Consider the following 17938-nt stretch of genomic DNA (forward strand, 5'->3'; position numbering starts at 1 on the left):
AAGAGGGAGGTGCTGACCCCGTTGCTACAGGCAATTGAGGGGCTCAAGGAGACATTAAAGACCCAGGAGACAGAGCTCCGCGTGGTGGAGCAGAAGGTGACAGATATTGAGGACGAGATCCTGGGCCTGGCGGTTAAGACACAGACGCACGAGGCACTTCATAAAAAGTGTACTGAAAGGATCGAAGCCCTAGAAAATGGAGCGCGAAGGAAGAACCTTCGGATACTGGGTCTCCCTGAGGGTGTGGAAGGAGTGGACTGTGGAGCGTACGCAAGTACGATGCTGAGCTCACTGATGGGTGCTGAGGCCCCTGCGGGCCCCATGGAGGTGGAGTGGGCAAATCGGATTCCGGCGAGAAGAGCAAAAGCGGGAGAACCACCCAGGGCGATAATCGTGCGATTTTACCGCCTTAAGGATAGAGAAGAGGTCCTGAGATGGGCTAAAAAGGTGCGGAGTAGCAGATGGGAGAATGCAGTGGTACGGGTACACCAGGATTGGAGTGCGGAGGTGGCGAGAAGGAGGGCGAGCTTCAACCGAGCCAAAGAGGTGTTGCATAAAAGGAAGGTGAAGTTCGGGATGCTGCAGCCGGCAAGACTATGGGTCACGTATCAGGAGAGACACCATTATTTTGAGACGGCGGAGGAAGCATGGACCTTCGTCAAAGAAGAGAAATTGGATCGGAACTGAGGGACTCATGCTGCAGGAAATGTTATTGTTAATGTTATGGTTGAAGTTAATTGAGAAGTAAATTGGGAAGGGGGGAGACATTGGGGAAATGTGGGCGCCGGTGAGGGGGGAAAGACGGGACATAGTTGGAGAATGGGGAAGGGGAGGGGGAGGGGAAAGGGAGCTGCGCCATAAGAGGCGGGTCAGGTAAAGGGATGTTCCCGCGCCAGAAAGAATAAGGCGGGAAGACAGGCGCAAGGCGGATGGGAGTTCCCCACACGGGGGGGTCGAGGAGTGAGCAGGAGTAGCCGGGGTCAGTTGAAGTCAGCTGACATACGGAAGTAATATGGGGGAGCAATCATGCTAGAAAGAGATCTAGCGGGGAGGGGGGGGGGAAGACAACTGGGTTGCTGCTGCGGAAATCCAAAAGGAAATGGCTAAAGAGTGGGTGGGCGGGGATGGTGTGCGACGCTGGGGGAGCGTGCAGGAGCGCGGAGGCGGGATATGGGACTGGCCTAGAGAAGGTAATGGCTAGTCAACACGGGAGGGGGGCAGGTAGCCCCTTAGTGAGGCTGATCACGTGGAACGTGAGAGGCCTGAACGGACCGATAAAAAGGGCCCGAGTGCTCACGCATTTGAAAGGACTAAGGGCAGACGTGGTTATGCTCCAAGAGACGCACCTAAAGGTGGCGGACCAAGTTAGCCTAAGGAAAGGATGGGTGGGACAGGTGTTCCACTCAGGACTGGACGCAAAGAATAGAGGGGTGGCCATTTTGGTGGGGAAGCGGGTAGCATTTGAAGCAAAGAACATCGTAGCAGATAGCGGAGGTAGATATGTAATGGTGAGTGGCAGGCTGGAGGGAATGGAGGTCGTGTTGGTTAATGTGTATGCCCCAAACTGGGACGATGCGGGATTTATGAGACGGATGCTGGGGCGTATACCGGACCTGGAGGTAGGAAACTTGATTTTAGGAGGGGACTTTAATACGGTGCTGGACCCGGGGCTAGATAGATCCAGCTCAAGGACCGGAAGAAGGCCGACAGCGGCCAAGGTACTTAAGGGGTTTATGGACCAAATGGGGGGAGTGGATCCATGGTGATTTCTTAGACCTAGGGCTAGGGAGTTTTCCTTCTTCTCCCATGTCCATAAAGTGTACTCCGGATAGATTTTTTTGTTTTGGGAAGGTCGTTGATCTCTAGGGTGGAAGAAGCTGAGTACTCAGCCATAGCGGTTTCGGATCATGCCCCACATTGGGTGGACCTGGAATTAGGAGAGGAAAGGGAGCAGAGAACACCCTGGCGATTAGATGTGGGACTGATGGCGGATGAGGGAGTGTCTGCAAGAGTGTGGGGGTGTATTGAGAGATACCTGGAGGTCAATGACGACGGCGAGGTCCCTGTGGGTGTGGTATGGGAAGCACTAAAAGCGGTGGTCAGAGGAGAGCTGATCTCCATTGGGGCCCACAAAAGGAAAACAGAGGCCAAGGAAAGGGAAAGATTACTGGGGGAGATTTTAAGGGTGGATAGGGAATTTGCAGAGACCCCGGAGGAGGAATTGTACAGGGAGAGGAGACGACTCCAGACGGAATTTGACCTTCTGACCACCAGAAAGGCGGAGGTACTGTGGAGGAAGGCACAGGGGAGGAGGTATGAATATGGGGAAAAGGCTAGTCGCCTGTTGGCTCATCAATTGCGAAAGAGGGCAGCAGCGAGGGAGATAGGAGGAATTAGAGACGAAAGGGGAGACACGGTGCGAAGGGCAGGAAAGATAAATGAGGTGTTCAAGACCTTCTATGAGGAACTGTATAGGTCTCAACCCCCAGAGGGAGAGGAGGTTATGCGGCAGTTCCTGGACCAATTGAGGTTCCCGAAAGTGGAGGAGCGGTTGGTGGTAGGCCTGGGGGCACCGATTGGGGTGGACGAGGTTATTAAGGGACTGGGAAGCATGCAAGCAGGGAAGGCCCCAGGACCAGACGGGTTCCCGGTGGAGTATTACAGAAAATATGTGGACTTGTTGGCCCCGTTGATGGTGAGGACGTTCAATGAGGCCAGGAAAGGGGGGACTCTACCCCCGACGATGTCGGAGGCGACGATATCGTTAATTTTGAAGAGGGATAAAGTTGCAGTGCGGGTCCTATAGACCCATTTCATTATTGAACGTGGACGCCAAATTGTTGGCAAAGGTACTGGCATCGAGGATAGAGGACTGTGTCCCGGGGGTGGTGCACGAAGACCAGACAGGGTTCGTAAAAGGGAGACAACTGAATGTTAACGTGCAACGACTATTAGGGGTGATAATGATGCCCCCAGTGGAGGGGGAGGCAGAGATAGTGGCGGCAATGGACGCAGAGAAGGCATTTGATAGGGTGGAGTGGGAGTATTTATGTGAAGTGTTAAGGAGGTTTGGGTTTGGGAACGGGTTTATTAGCTGGGTTAGACTTCTTTATGGGGCACCAACGGCAAGCGTAGTTACAGGTCGACATAGATCGGAGTATTTCCGACTATATAGGGGAACAAGACAGGGATGCCCGCTGTCTCCATTGTTGTTCGCGTTGGCAATTGAACCTCTGGCCATGGCGTTGAGAGACTCCAGGAAATGGAGAGGGGTGATTAGAGGGGGAGAAGAACACCGAGTCTCGTTATACGCGGATGACCTATTGTTGTACGTGTCGGACCCAGCGGAGGGGGATGATAGAGGTTATGCAAATTTTGAGGGGGTTCGGGGATTTCTCGGGGTATAGGCTAAACATGGGGAAGAGTGAATTATTTGTGATACATCCAGGGGACCAGAGTAGAGAGATAAAAGGCTTGCCTCTAAGGAAAGTGGAAAGAAACTTCCAATACATGGGGATTCAGATCGCTAGGAGCTGGGGAGCCTTGCACAGACTTAATCTGACACGGTTGGTAGAACAAATGGAGGAGGACTTCAAGAGGTGGGACATGCAGCCTCTATCGCTGGCGGGCAGGGTGCAAGCAATTAAGATGATGGTCCTCCCGAGGTTCTTATTTGTATTTCAATGTCTCCCTATACTAATCACCAAGACCTTTTTTAATAAAATAGACAGGAGCATCACGAGCTTCGTGTGGGCAGGGAAAGTTCCGAGAGTAAGGAGGGGGTTCCTTCAGCGTAGTAGGGACAGAGGAGGATTGACACTACCGAACTTGGGCGATTACTATTGGGCCGCCAATGTGGCAATGATACGTAAATGGATGATGGAGGGTGAGGGAGCGGCGTGGAAAAGACTGGAGAGAAAGTCCTGTAAAGGGACGAGTTTAGAGGCGCTGGTGACGGCGCCGCTACCGACCTCACCTAAAAAGTTTACCACGAACCCGGTGGTGGCGGCAACATTGAATATCTGGGGACAGTGGAGGCGACAGAGAGGGGTGCGGGGAGCCCTGGTGGGGTCCCCAATCAGGAACAACCATAGGTTCGCCCCAGGAAGAATGGATGGAGGATTTCAGAGCTGGTACCAGTTGGGAATTAGGAGGGTGGGAGATTTATTTATAGATGGGACTTTTGCGAGCTTGGGAGCATTGGAGGAAAAGTATAAGTTGCCCCGGGAAAATTTCTTGAGATATATGCAGGTGAGGGCGTTTACTAAACAACAGGTGAGGGAATTTCCGTTGCTCCCGACACAGGGGATACAGGACAGGGTGCTTTCAGGGGTGTGGGTCGGAGAGGGCAAGGTGTCAGAGATTTACCGAGAGATGAGGGAAGAAGGGGAGGAGTCGGTGGGCGAACTAAAAGGAAAGTGGGAAGAAGAACTAGGGGAGGAGATAGAGGAGGGTATGTGGGCTGATGCCCTAAGCAGGGTAAATTCCTCTTCCTCATGCGCCAGGCTTAGCCTGATTCAATTTAAGGTGCTACATAGAGCACACATAACGGGAGCAAGATTGAGCAGGTTCTTTGGACTGGAGGACAAATGTGGGAGGTGTGGCGCGAGCCCGGCAAACCACGCACATATGTTTTGGGCGTGCCCGGCACTGGAAGGGAGTGACGGGAGTGATTTCGCGGGTGGTGAAAGCCCGGGTCAAACCAGGCTGGGGGTTAGCTCTATTTGGAGTTGCGGAAGAGCCGGGAGTGCAGGAGGCGAAAGAGGCCGGCATTGTGGCCTTCGCGTCCCTAGTAGCCCGGCGCAGGATCCTACTCATGTGGAAGGAGGCGAAACCCCCCGGACTGGAGGCCTGGGTAAATGATATGGCGGGGTTCATTAAACTGGAGCAGATAAAGTTTGCCCTGAGAGGATCGGCTCAAGGGTTCACCAGGCGGTGGCAGCCATTTCCCGACTACCTAGGGGAACGTTAGAGGGAAGACAGATGACCAGCAGCAGCAACCCAGGGGGAAGGGGGGGGGGGGTTGGTTTAGTTTAGTTTAGGTAAAAGATAAAGGGATTTTGTTACTTGTGTATTGTTAAAAATGTCTGTACTGTTATTGTTGCGTTTGCTTTGTAAGAGGGGAAAAATTGTTGTTTGGGAAAAAAAATTCAATAAAACATATTTAAAAAAAAAAGACTATCTAGTAATGTATTGTTTACCACATTGGGTGAACGTCCATATTCAGTAGCACAATAAAGACGTTTTGTCAGAAGTAAGCAGGAGTAGGAGGAAAGTTGTTAAATATTAATTCTTGAAAAGCCACTGTGCAGGCAATGGGCACTGATGTACACAATTGAAAAATATTGAGTCAATAACCAGAGCTCTATTAATGTAGACCATCTTCATAACATTCTTGTACTCAGTAACTCAGCCCCCATTATTAGCATGTTTGTTAAATTGGTTTATATGGAACAGAATAGAAGGATAAAAGTAGAGATGTTGAAGTGAATCACATTTTAAACATTTAGGATCTGTAACTGAATCAGACAGTCCTCAACTCAGCTATTGTTGTGCAGATGAAAGTGGTTTCATTCATCACATTTATGTTCAATTTTTTTTTTTTTTTTTTAAACTTAGGCATATACAAATGATCTACAAACTAAAATGGAGAAACATATTTTGGCAACTGGACATTTTACATGCAACGGTAGGTACAACTAATATTAATCACAAGAAAGGTCTGGCCTGCGTAATTGCTTCATTCCAGAAACAAATCCTAACATTTTTCCATACTAACATCAAAACTCTTCCATGAGACAAGTGTCTGTCTCATACATCTTGTCTGGCAATCCACTCCAGCTGTTGATTATTCAATGTGGAGAATGTTCCAAAAGTGTTCTTGATAATACTGAATCTGTAACCTCTTGTATTGCTACTTTGACATATCTGAAAGTATTGTGAATCAAGGAAACATTTGCCCATACATTGAGCAAATACTGAAATTATCCATCTCTAACTCTGGCATGCCTTTCCTAACAAAATGAGCGATAAAAGAACGTTTTCCCAAATGAAAGTCCATAAATTTAATTTAATATCATCCTAAAACAATGGAAATGCTGCCCATTCATATTGATTGGGTAGAACTTCTAGCCCACAAGCCCTTACTAATAGTTTACAACAGAAAGACAATGCTGATGAGCATGATTGTGCAAGTAGTCAGCTGACATCAAAGTGCTAAAATCCGGAAAAATTGTTTGAAAACTGCAAGAACTAAAAAAGTACAAAATATTGACATGTGGAGTGTACCTAACACGTGAAATAGTGGAAGAAAGGTGGATTCCTTTTGCTCTGTGTAAATAAAGGCAAGGGTTTAAATACCTCACACTTACTTGAGTTCCATCAACAACGGTCCCTAAATCGTTACTCGCCATCACTGACGTTCTAATATATAAACTATTGTTAAAGGCTGACGTTTACTTTATTTTCACGGCTATCCAAGGTACCGGCCACAGTTCTCTTTTTGGAAGTACCGCTATAACGGAGCAACGACCTGCATATGTAAATACAAGAGTACTACACTTCCGCACTCCTGTCAGCTGATTCGGAGCGGAAGTCGGTACAGAAACGTAAAAAAGGAGGAGCAAAGGCACTTAGAAAAGCAGAGCTTCCAATTATACTTCATGCAATGATGATACAATACTTTTTTCGTAAAAATGTATATAAGAAGTTTGTTTAGTTGGAGATGTTTTTTTTTTACAAATGTCGTTTACAGCATCTAAGGAAGTAATCGTAGTCAGTCGATGAGACTGAAGAGAGCGAGGTTCCTGATAATGGTTTGCTGTTTTAAAAATTCGCCTCTCAGAAATATATTTGCTTTTCACGACCGAGTCCAACTAATCTATCTTTCCTGTCATGTAAGTAGAAGTCATGCATGCATTAGTGTAGAATGAACCATCAAACCTCCTTCCCCCTCCCACCACCCCCAAGGAAAGAAGAAAAACTTCCCTTCCCGCCCCATCAGCGGAGCGCATGCGGAAGTCCGGCACTGCAGACTACTGACCCAATCTCAGCTCCTACTAACTACTAATGTGAGCCTATTGCACTAATATTTGACACAAGTAAGTTTGATGTGTGGAGTCTACTGCTCTTCATTGGTCCAGCTGTTCATAAAGTGGTAATTAAAATTTTAAGAATTAATACGATTTACCTTCTGTATTGGGCTATTCGGATACAGCATCGACAGTGATGTCTTTGTAACAGAAGGAATATGTGTACGACATGTACACTTCAGAATAGAATCGACATTATAATTGTTTATAACCGGCTATTAATAATCAGGTATGATTTTTGGTATTTGTCTGTGTGCCCGGAAGATACAGCGTGTTTGCCATTGAAACTGATCGCTTCTCTGCCGTCCTGATTGCTGTATGACTGCAGGTTATTGGTATGGAGATGAGTTGTTTTGGCGAGAGTATGTTAATTTTCAACAAAAATTCAATCTTCTCTTGCAATCAGATTATCGTTCTATTCGATATAATGGCACGTTTTATATTTCCGCAACTGGATCATGTTGATAACAGTATGTTGCAGCTGTTATTTTAAATCGTTCAAGCACCTCTGCTGGACAGCAAATCTCTTTTCAGATAGAAGTGTTGATTGTTAAATTGTTTTTTTTAATCTCGTTCCACCAACATCGGACATACTAACTTGCTTGTCATTTGTTTCCAGTAATAATTATATTCGCATGCGATGAGTGATTCATAAATATGTCAGACTATAAAATATAGGCACGTACTTCAAACTTTCTATTTAAAAATCATGAATTATAGCCACGAAAAATGTGTTCCCATTTAGGGTAATACGAAGTATTTGCTGTCTTGTACTGAGACCCATCTGTCATCTAGACAATAAAGAAAGCCGCTGTTACTTTTTCCCTGACGTTGAAAATTTATGGGCGCCCTACACTGCCCTAATAACTCAAGCATTGTGTCAACGTTTGACAGGCTTGCAGAAAAACAGCAACCCTGTTATCAATCAAACAACCCTTTGCATATTTTTAGCTGCGCTCTGATCTTCAAGACACGTTTATGTATGAATTATATCATTATGAATCATTCTACAGATTTACTGTAAGGCGGAACGTGATCTATCACGTCTTTCAAATCAACAAAAGGTAGAGAGATTTTTTTCAGTTTTCACCATTTTAGCATGCTTGACACTTGTGGAATTTTATAATATTTTATAACGAACCCTATTCGCGGTGAAATCTGCACTTTTACAATTCAATTTATAGAGGAAAGTTTATTCTGCAGATTTTATTTTTTAAATATTCCAAGAAACTATCCTCAAGTTCCCTTTCCTGCAGGTAACTACTTCAATGTATCAGTAAAACACAGTCCGTTGACATTCGGATCTTCGCGCTTTCTGTGGTTCGGGTAATGATTTCTTCCGCTTAATAAGCATTTTCAGGCAGTTAAGATGTGCTTCCCTGTCAAAACACTGTTGCTCTCAAGAAGAACAATTTGGAATTGTTTAGATTTTGATCATTTTTCTTCAATGCTGTTATCGGATCCAACTCATTTTTAAAGATGTCTTTGAATAATAAAGACTGCCACACTATTAATGAACGATTCTAATATTTTTAAATACCCGTAATTTCTAAAAAGCAACGCATAATTATATTTTCCTCTTATCAAAAACTGTTGTTCGAAATGGCGAACGTCAGTATTAGATCAGCATTTTACATTCGCCAGAATTTTATGGCTTTAAGTGTCATATCAATGATATCTTAACTATATTATCTACAACTAAATGCTTTTAATTAATTTAAGATGTATTAGAATTGACAATACTTTTAATTATTTGATTTCATGAAACGTTGAGAACACGGATAATAAAAACACAACTCTAGATATCAATATATAACCTAGTACGAAAGTTCGGATTCAAGCATAAATTACAAGTCAAATAATTAATCCTAAAGAGATAGAAGTTCTTCAGCATGGGTAAGTACATATTTTAACATCGCTCCGATATTGGGCAGAATACACAAGATACCATTCATCCACCAAAACATTTTTAAGATTTCTATTGCTAGTGATAAGAAAGGGACATATTTTTCTTAGTTTAATACATTGGAATTAAATTGTAAACCCAAAAGTAAACTTGTTTTTTCCATTATGCCTACGAACTTTAAAACTTTTCCCTTTGGATGGTGCACAAGTAGATAAAAATCAGGTATCACGGTAAGTACAATTTTTTCACATTTTAAAACTATTTAATTGTCCTTTGGTACAGTAAAATCCGATTAATATTTTACATGAACCAGTTCTATTACAACAGAAAATGCAGAACAGTTAAGTATTTATCTACTTCATTGTTCTGAACGCGCATCTGATCTTTCCTCTAGATGAACACTTGATCCGGGCATAATTTAGGAGGGCAAATTAACTCACATGCAGATTATTTGGAATTTCCGATCTCTGTGTATTTTTAAAGGTTAGTTTACATTTAATAAGATTCAATCGCTCCAGAGTGGTGTCTGCAAAACATCAACTCGACTGATGCGAATGGGCAAAAGCGAGATGTCTGCCTGTCTACCTGCATGTTAGCTATGCAATTATAAAATTTACGCTTGAGCAGTTTTCGCCATAGTTTTCCATGCTTCTTTAGAAATTAGTATTGAATAGTGATAATGTAATAGATTCTTTGGTCGCTGCTGTTTCCGCCCGAACAGCCCAATGTCGCTAAATTTATTAAAAATAGCGCGAAACGTTTAACATTAACTTGCCTTTGCTCCATTATATTTAAGACAAAAGGGTTCATACTGTTTCTTTAAAACTAATTTTGCTCCAATCCGCTTTCTGTTGAACTCCATCCCGGGATTTATAGGATCTGACCTGACCTGTCAAGCGGATTATCATACAGAGAGATTAATAGGGTAGGCGGGTTGCAATAATAATCGTTTTGTTTGATGTGACAAGTTTGATAGGCGTTGATTTACTTACAAACTGATAGGCTTTTAATTGAGCGTCTCCATCCAAGTTAGATGAAAGGAAGCCGCGGCATTTTGTGTCTGAAAAGCTGCCCAATTGCCCGGGGGTCTGAATACTTATTAATCGGGTACGTGAACGGTCAAATACTACTTTTTGAATGTATTGCTGCCTCGTTTTAAAAAAAATAATAAATCTCTTAAACTGTACAAAGCAAATCGTGCTGACAGTTCTACCAATAACTGATAAGTGGGAAAAGTTGGACACCGTTTTAATAGTGGTGTTTTAATTAAATTTACTTAATTCCTGGCTGGTTTTCCCTCTACTTTTATAGTGTGATATCGAATTGAGTCGCGAGGATAAACGTTACTCTTTAAATTGCGTGAGGAGTATGTCGTATTGTTTTTATTTAAAAATAATTGAACTTCGACACAAAGATGATGTCATTCGGAAATGAAGTTTGAGATCCAAGCAAGACTGTTCACGCCACTTCCACTCCAAATTTATTTTTGTTTTAGGAAGTATAATGTAGAACTGAAACTTCATGGCATTTCATTATTTTCTGTTAAACTTCAAGCATGTCGGTAGTGAAACGTGCCTAACATTATATTCTGAAGTACAAATTATGTGTATTTGTTATATTTTAAATCGGTTCATTTTCTCCTAGTCCTGTGTTTAAGCAGGCACTTAAACACTACTTAAACTACGTAGCTTCTTCCTTCGCGCCACAATGAACAAATCTCCAAAAAGTCTTCCCACAGTCGACTCCACCTAAAGCAATTAATCTTTTAGTATTTCTCACCGGGAGGCAGGACAAATACAACAAGAACAGATAGTCGTCTCTATGGTATAGTAAGGAAAACAGCTGTTCCAAGCAGTTAATGCAAATGAACATAAATGAAGGTACAGCGTTTCAATGTTTACTGCACTTCATCCATCAACCTGACGAGCCATTAAAAGGAAAGAACTGTTCTGCGCAAATCGAGTTTACTCCCACCACTTGGGAATCGTTCAGTTCTCTCCCAACACCATTATACACCTGGCCAAATCTGTGCTTCCTTTGCTACCTAAGTAATGCACTTAACAAGAATTCTCTTTGTACTTGGGAGTAAGTGCTATTGTATTTTCCACTTGTATTAAAATAATCTAGGCTTTTTAATCTAATTCCCAAATGCGTTGATATGTTCGGAATATTATAATTGCTCGAAAGGAAATCATTCTAATTACCACAACAAATTTGTAAAAGCTACTGTTCATTCGGGGAAGACCAAGTTGTTATATCTTCAGTATATAAAAAGGTTTCAACCAAACCACAATGATTTGATTATGCTTATATATGTTTCCGTTTTATCTCCTAAAACTGGACTTTTGCCATAATTCTTGGTTTGAAAATGTGCGCATCGTTTTGTTTTGCCTCCGATATTGTTAAAGCGCTGTTATTTGATCGGCAAGACAATTTTAGTGAAGTTCAGTCCGAATCGAAAATCCATCTCATACATTGCTAACAACCCCTCAGCACTTTCCGTGTTCTTCACTTGTCAAACGTGTTTTTATCTCCAAGTGACCTTTTGTTAATGTTGTAGATTGTGTGGGCCACCATGTCGAGGCCGGAAACAAAAGCAAAGATTGATTAGCACATACATTTGCCAGTGAAAAGAAGCAAACATCAAACAGAAGTCAAAATCTTAATCTGTATATCACTTTTTAAATTAAAACTTGCAAAATGTGTAAAAAGTTCCACGTTTCGGAAGTCCCACAGTTTATGATAGATGTTTCTGTTAAAGTTGACTTGTTTTGCAAAAAAGCAGTGACCTGCTATACCGTTTGTGTGAAAAACCACGACAATAGTTTATGAACCTTTTTATAGCAGTGACTTTGATCAGCCCGATCATTTGTTCTAGCTGTCAGGTTTAACATGTCAAGACTTTCAACATGTCAATCTTAATCTTTTTCAAACACCCCTACGTGTGACCATCTGATTGACTGATCGGTGATACGATCTCAATAATGTCGCTGTGTATGTAGTCCGCTACTGCGGCCCAAAGTAAGATTTCTCAATTTAAGAATTTAGAAAATTTTATTTTTCATAAGGAAGAAATATTCAACAGGGAAGTATGCCATTAATGACAAGAAGTGAAGGTGTATAATTCGTTCAAGCGAATTGAAGTGCGGTCTAGTCCGTCCGCCTTTTGTTCGCATACAAATTGAGTTTACTCTGAGAACGATTTATTTCCCTAAATTGAATGCCTCTTTTCAAAAGCCGTTCTTTTTCAAGTCACACCAGGCTTGTAATCAGCAACAAAAGCTGACATAAATCAACCCAGATTGACAGCGCTGACAAATAACTGATTGATTGCGGTTGGGGAAATTGACAGTTGGGGGTGGGGGTGTTGGATTGAAAGCATGTGACATTGAGATCCCTCTCCGGATTGGCCTAATATCATCACATGCTGGAGTCTAAAATTTCGCTTTCACACAATAACCAACAGACACACACACAAAAAGTTAACATCACATCCCCTTGACCCTCCAATCACCTCGGGGTTCAGTGTTCATTGTCCGATTTGATTGGAAGGCGGCAAAGGCTTTAATCTTAAAGTAATTCGGTGTTTGAAGTGTTGACGGCCAGATTGTGTGTTGCATGTTGTGTTGTGTGTCGCTAAGCGGTCGTGCTGCCTGTCTGATGAGCGCCGTGCAGGATTTGGGCAGGGTCTCCAGTACCGTGAGTGAAAGCAACCACAGCGTCCTCGAACGGCAGTCCCTCTTGGAGTGTTGGTTCAGTTAGGTCATGATTACATCGCCTTCCGTCTCTACCCACAGAATTACAGCGACTGAAATCATCAAGAACAGCAGCAGAGGAAATAGTAGTAGCAAACCTTTTTACCACGCCGTACCTCCCTCAGACCCTTCAAGACAAGCTAATCGCCTTCCTATCAAGGTTTTGAAAATGCTTACGGCTCGCACCGGACACATTTTGCATCCTGAGTACTTACAGCCTTTACCATCTACGCCCGTAAGTCCCATCGAGGTACGTTACTTACGTTTTTGTAGTTATATCTGTACAGTACTATTTTTTATTATATTTATGAATTATATAACGTGCGCATTGAAACACGAAAGTTAGCGATTTTCAACGTACTGTACTTCCGTCGACCCCTTTTGTAAGAGACGTTCGCTACAACATAATTTGAACACGTCTGGGGAAGAATATTAACCCACCAAGTTACCGCAAGGGCAGTTATTGTTTAAAGATTGTTAAGCGTACGTTGCTACAGCATCGTTTTTCTCAATTTAGTTGTCCAATGTGATGTATCTATGCGAAGTATCTATTATTGTAAGATTGAGAGTTACGAAATAATACCTTATGTTAATGAGAAACAGAACCATTTTTCATTTTTTAAATTTAATTTAATTTTAGCTCGATGCGAAGAAGAGTCCATTGGCACTATTGGCTCAGACATGTTCTCAGATTGGGAAGCCAGATCCCCCACCAACTTCAAAACTAACTTCTGTTACATCAAATGGTACAAGTGATAAAGACTCTGGAAAACCCACTCCATTGAAACTTAGTGACATTGGTGCAGAAGACAAGTCGAGTTTTAAACCATATTCCAAACATACAGAGAAGAAGGATTCCGGTTCCTCGGGCTCTTCCGTTTCTGGGGAAAAGTCTGGTTTCCGTGTGCCTAGCGCCACCTGCCAACCATTCACACCAAGGACAGGCAGTCCAAATTCCAGCACTTCTTCACCGATGCCATCCGAGGGCAAAGGCAGTGACAGTCAGGAAAAGAAAGACATTGACACTGTAAAAAACAGCTCTACAGACAATTCCACGACCACTAGCGTCAGCCACAACCGGATTAGTGTCAGTTGTGCTGGGATAAACGTGGAGGTGAATCAGCACCAGGAGACTTCAGTTTCAAAACCCATTATTTCGGAAACTTCAGCTCTGAGTTCTGGCCTTGTTGCCCCAGTTTCGCCGTATAAGCCCGGGCAGACTGTCTTTCCTTTACCTCCAGCTAGCATGACCTACCCAGGAACTCTCGGAGCCTACGCCGGCTATCCTCATCAGTTTGTACCACATGGCGTCAGTTTGGATCATGCCAAATCCAGCCTAGTCGGAGCGGCTCAGCTGGCTAGTTCTTTAGGTTGTGGCCTCTCCAGTAAATCTACCGGTTCCAGCCCATTAGCAGGTGCTTCTCCACCCTCAATGATGACGGCCAGTCTTTGCAGAGATCCATACTGTCTGAGTTATCACTGCGCTGCTCACCTTGCCGGGGCAGCCAACAATGCTTGCACCCACGATCCTACAGCTCTGAAGTCTGGATACCCTCTGGTTTACCCCTCCCACCCTCTGCATGCCGTTCACACGTCCATGTCCAGCAATGCTGGAACGCCAACCCTGGCAGGACACCATTTGTACCCTTATGGCTTCATGCTACCTAATGACCCCCAGCCTCACGTCTGTAATTGGGTCTCGGCCAATGGACCATGCGACAAACGATTTTGCACCTCCGAGGAACTGCTCAACCACTTGCGGACGCACACTGCTTTCTCCGGGACTGATAAGCTCATGGCCGGCTACCAAAATTCGTCTCTGGGCAGTGCTGCGGCGGCGGCAGCTGCAGCAGCCGTGGCGTGTCACATGCACCTCCCACCGACAGGGGCGCCTGGGAGCCCTGGTGGTCTCACACTAAGGAGTCCCCATGCTTTTGGACTCAGCAGCAGGTACCACCCGTACACCAAGAGCCCCCTGCCGACCCATGGAGCTCCAGGGCCGGTCACCACTCTTCCAGTGCCGGCAACAGGACACTATTATTCTCCATACGCACTCTACGGCCAGAGGTTAACCACAGCTTCAGCACTGGGTTATCAGTGAGCACAGACATTCAAAGCTGCAATATGCGTTGTGATGAAGGCTTGTGTGGGTCCAATTTCAAAACCGTCAGGATTAAAAAAAAAATATTGGACATAATTTCCTTCTGTTTAAAATAATACAATCTGATTTTTTTTAAATGAGAAATCAGACATCTCAAAGGTGAACCAATTAATGTACACGTAAAGATTTCATCTTGTCAAATTGTTTTGAAAATTAAATGTAAATAGTTATTTTTCTTTGAAAGTTTTGAAATGCAATCCAGGTAGCCCCACGCAAAGCAGATTGCAGTTTAATGGACCTTTGATGGTGTTCATCAATGGACGGGTTCCGTGAACGCTGTATTTATTTATGTTAGCTTCAAGCGGGGAAAACATAACAAAGTGCATTACTTAAAAAAAAACCGATAGGTAACGTGGAACACAGTGTAGAAAAAATAGGGATTTTCCGAAGTTTCTTTTAAATTGCTATGATTGTATTGTACGTTCTTATTTAATGTCTCTTGGAAAAGAATTTACATGCATGTTTGTTACTAAATTCCAACTTGTCATTATAATTTCAAATTGCAATTATTTTTAAGGTGTACCATGGAAAGAGAATTGGTATTTTTTGTATGTATTCTGGAAATAAGAAGCAGTGCTATTCAAAAATATGATCGTCTTATTTTGTTATTAAATGAATACTTGATTACAAATTGTAACTTCGGTTCGCATTATATAGGCTTTCATATGCGGTTTTGCTATTTTACGAGTTGTTTCCCATTTCTACAATTTTGCAGGTTTTTTTTAGGGTGTTCCATTGTTGACCAAGGATTTGAGGAGGCAAATAAGTTTCGACGATTTCTAAGGAAAATTTTATCTCGGCATTTATTTTATACTACTGTTAACCACATCGAATGCATGCTCCATATTTAGAATCTTAAAAGTCAATTAACATTTTTAACTGAAAATATTTCTCTGGAAAATTGTGAGCTCAATACATGCACCTCCACGGAAGCATCAGAAAAAACCGCACAAATTGTTCGCTTATTTAGGAACATGTCCAAACTAATTATTGCTTTAAGCCACTGAAAAAATGGTCTGTTTTTACAATTCCGTTTTTTAAGTTTATTGTCTATCTCTTCATAATGACGAATACATTTTTAACAAATACCACATGTTATCAGTGAGACAATATACCTTGTATCTGGCTGAAAACCAATACCGGGAAGTGATCAACCAAGATAGTACTACAAAAGCACAATTTCGCCCCCTTGTTGGTCACTTGATCTCGAATCTGACTTTAGTTTTCATATCTGGCGCAGGAGGGTGTAAGCAAATTACATACTTAGAATGTTAGACACGAATTAATGGTTGCAAATTTGAGTTGACCCAGGTGACGGCAAGCTCCCCTTACGACGTTTCTCTTTGAACGCAAACTATTTCGGATAGGTAGATATCCAGCTCTAAATGAGGGATTTCCTTTCTTCGACCATAAGTATGTTTTTTTAAAAATATGGAATCCATAGTTGGGCAAACAACGGAAAAACAAGTTTGTTAATGCTAAGAGTATTCCGCTTTTATTAGTTGACTAACGCTAAGAAACTTGCATTACAATTAAACTTGCGCGTGAGAAATTAATTTGCCATCAACTTTATTAAAATAAGGTAGCTGAAATTGATACTTTAAGCTAGATGAAGCAGTTTTTCTGTTTTTCTAAGGAATGTACACAAAGGTAAATTACTTGACACACACTGCAAATCGAGCTATTAAGACTCAAACCTATATTAAATTTTTCTAAAGCGTCTAATGGATGTGTAATGCTGTATGTACTTTGGAGCCTCGTACAACTGCTCACTTTTTAATCTCAAATTCTCAAACAAGCACATGGCACACACAGCAGCTATTTACACCTGGGGTATTGGGCGTGTGTCCAAACATCCTATTATGGGAACTGACGTGAATCAAAGGAGTATTATTATGACGGATATACTGTACCTCTTTTATACATTAAACGATACAAAACTTATTTTCATCACTTCAAACTGTTGTTTTTTTTTTTTGCAGAGCGAAGAAAGCAGGTGATACGGCACCGTATAAATAGGAACAACTGATTTTTTTAATTTGCTATTAAACCATCTTTACATAGTTATTTGTTCAGTAGTTCGTCAAAGCTGTTTGGGTTTTCCTTCCTCGGCTTTTTGTCCCCGTAAAATAGATGATACAAACACTTTTTTTATAAATGCATCGTAAAATATAATCACTGTTCAAAGTTGTTTTCCTGTGGGGAAAATATGTTAATTGTGGCAGAACTTGTGCCGTCTAATTAAACAAATTAACAGAAAAAGATGGTATTTTTGTGACGAATACCCAAGCTTATCACTCAGCTCGCTTAGATTTCTCGAAGTCAGCAGCTTTTGGCCTTAATAACATTTTTGTTTTGATATGTAGTTGTGATCGTTTTATTTTATTATTAAAAGTGTCTGACATTCGCTTTCGCAGCATGCAAATCGTCACTGGTATAGGTTAGTCTGGTGGATTATTCACAATTCTTTCAGATAACCTTTATAAATTTTTTAGTTTGATGTCTTTTGGGGTCCATCCGAGTTTTGTCTGATGAATCTTTCGGGGCTTTAATCACGTTCCTTCAGCTCGAAATATATTTGTGATGGGGCCTTGCATGGTGAGCGGTTCACACACAGATCGGGAGGTTATTGGGCATTGCCTGGTTTCTGAGCTGGACGGTCACAGATAGCAAAAGGGAAAGTGTTAGTGAGTGCGGGAATTTTTCTGGTTTCTTCTTGGCTCTAACGCCGTCAGTGTGGATGCTTCAAGGAGGTGACAGCAGCCGCTGGTCGCCGTCAGCCGCGCGGAGCGGATCAGAGAGCAGCCCAGCCTCGGGAGGACAAGTAGCAGACGGCGAGTCACATCGCGGGACAGACAGGCGGCAGATTTGCCGTCAGCTCAGCCCAAACATCCAACTGGGCGACCTAGGGACGGCCACAACCAGCAGCGTGTCTGCGGCCCGGACCGAGAGAAGCCCCTCCGCCCACCGGCTCCATTCCCCACACTCTGAAGCTGCGGCACTGAAGCCGGAACGTGTGAAATCC

General features: G+C 42.9%; 2 protein-coding genes across 18 annotated transcripts in view; one reads left to right on the forward strand and one right to left on the reverse strand.

Annotated features, from left to right (window-relative positions):
• The window catches only part of lrmda (leucine rich melanocyte differentiation associated), a 1395917-nt gene extending 1389355 nt beyond the window's left edge, over positions 1-6562 (reverse strand). Inside the window, exon 1 of the mRNA XM_072491626.1 lies at positions 6372-6562. Within this exon, the coding sequence (XP_072347727.1) occupies positions 6372-6413 (42 nt within the window). The 5' untranslated portion in view covers positions 6414-6562. The remainder of the gene's footprint in view (positions 1-6371) is intronic.
• A 77-nt stretch (positions 6563-6639) lies between these two features.
• znf503 (zinc finger protein 503) lies at positions 6640-16857 on the forward strand. 17 transcript variants are annotated; one of them, XM_072491610.1, is made up of 7 exons: positions 6640-6896; positions 8105-8155; positions 8348-9227; positions 9392-9480; positions 9874-9922; positions 12795-13002; positions 13393-16857. In XM_072491610.1, exons 4-7 carry the CDS (start codon positions 9438-9440, stop codon positions 14851-14853), a joined length of 1761 nt encoding a protein of 586 aa, XP_072347711.1. In that variant the 5' UTR covers positions 6640-6896; positions 8105-8155; positions 8348-9227; positions 9392-9437; the 3' UTR covers positions 14854-16857. The 17 variants fall into 17 exon arrangements, with proteins under 17 accessions (XP_072347711.1, XP_072347717.1, XP_072347714.1 ...); XM_072491608.1 differs by lacking the exon at positions 6640-6896 and adding an exon at positions 6931-7100; XM_072491612.1 differs by lacking the exon at positions 6640-6896 and adding an exon at positions 6931-7100 and having other exon boundaries at positions 8348-8417.
• Positions 16858-17938: the final 1081 nt, after the last annotated feature.

The sequence above is a fragment of the Scyliorhinus torazame genome, chromosome 28 (genome assembly GCF_047496885.1).
Source record: "Scyliorhinus torazame isolate Kashiwa2021f chromosome 28, sScyTor2.1, whole genome shotgun sequence".
Lineage (NCBI taxonomy): Eukaryota > Metazoa > Chordata > Chondrichthyes > Carcharhiniformes > Scyliorhinidae > Scyliorhinus > Scyliorhinus torazame.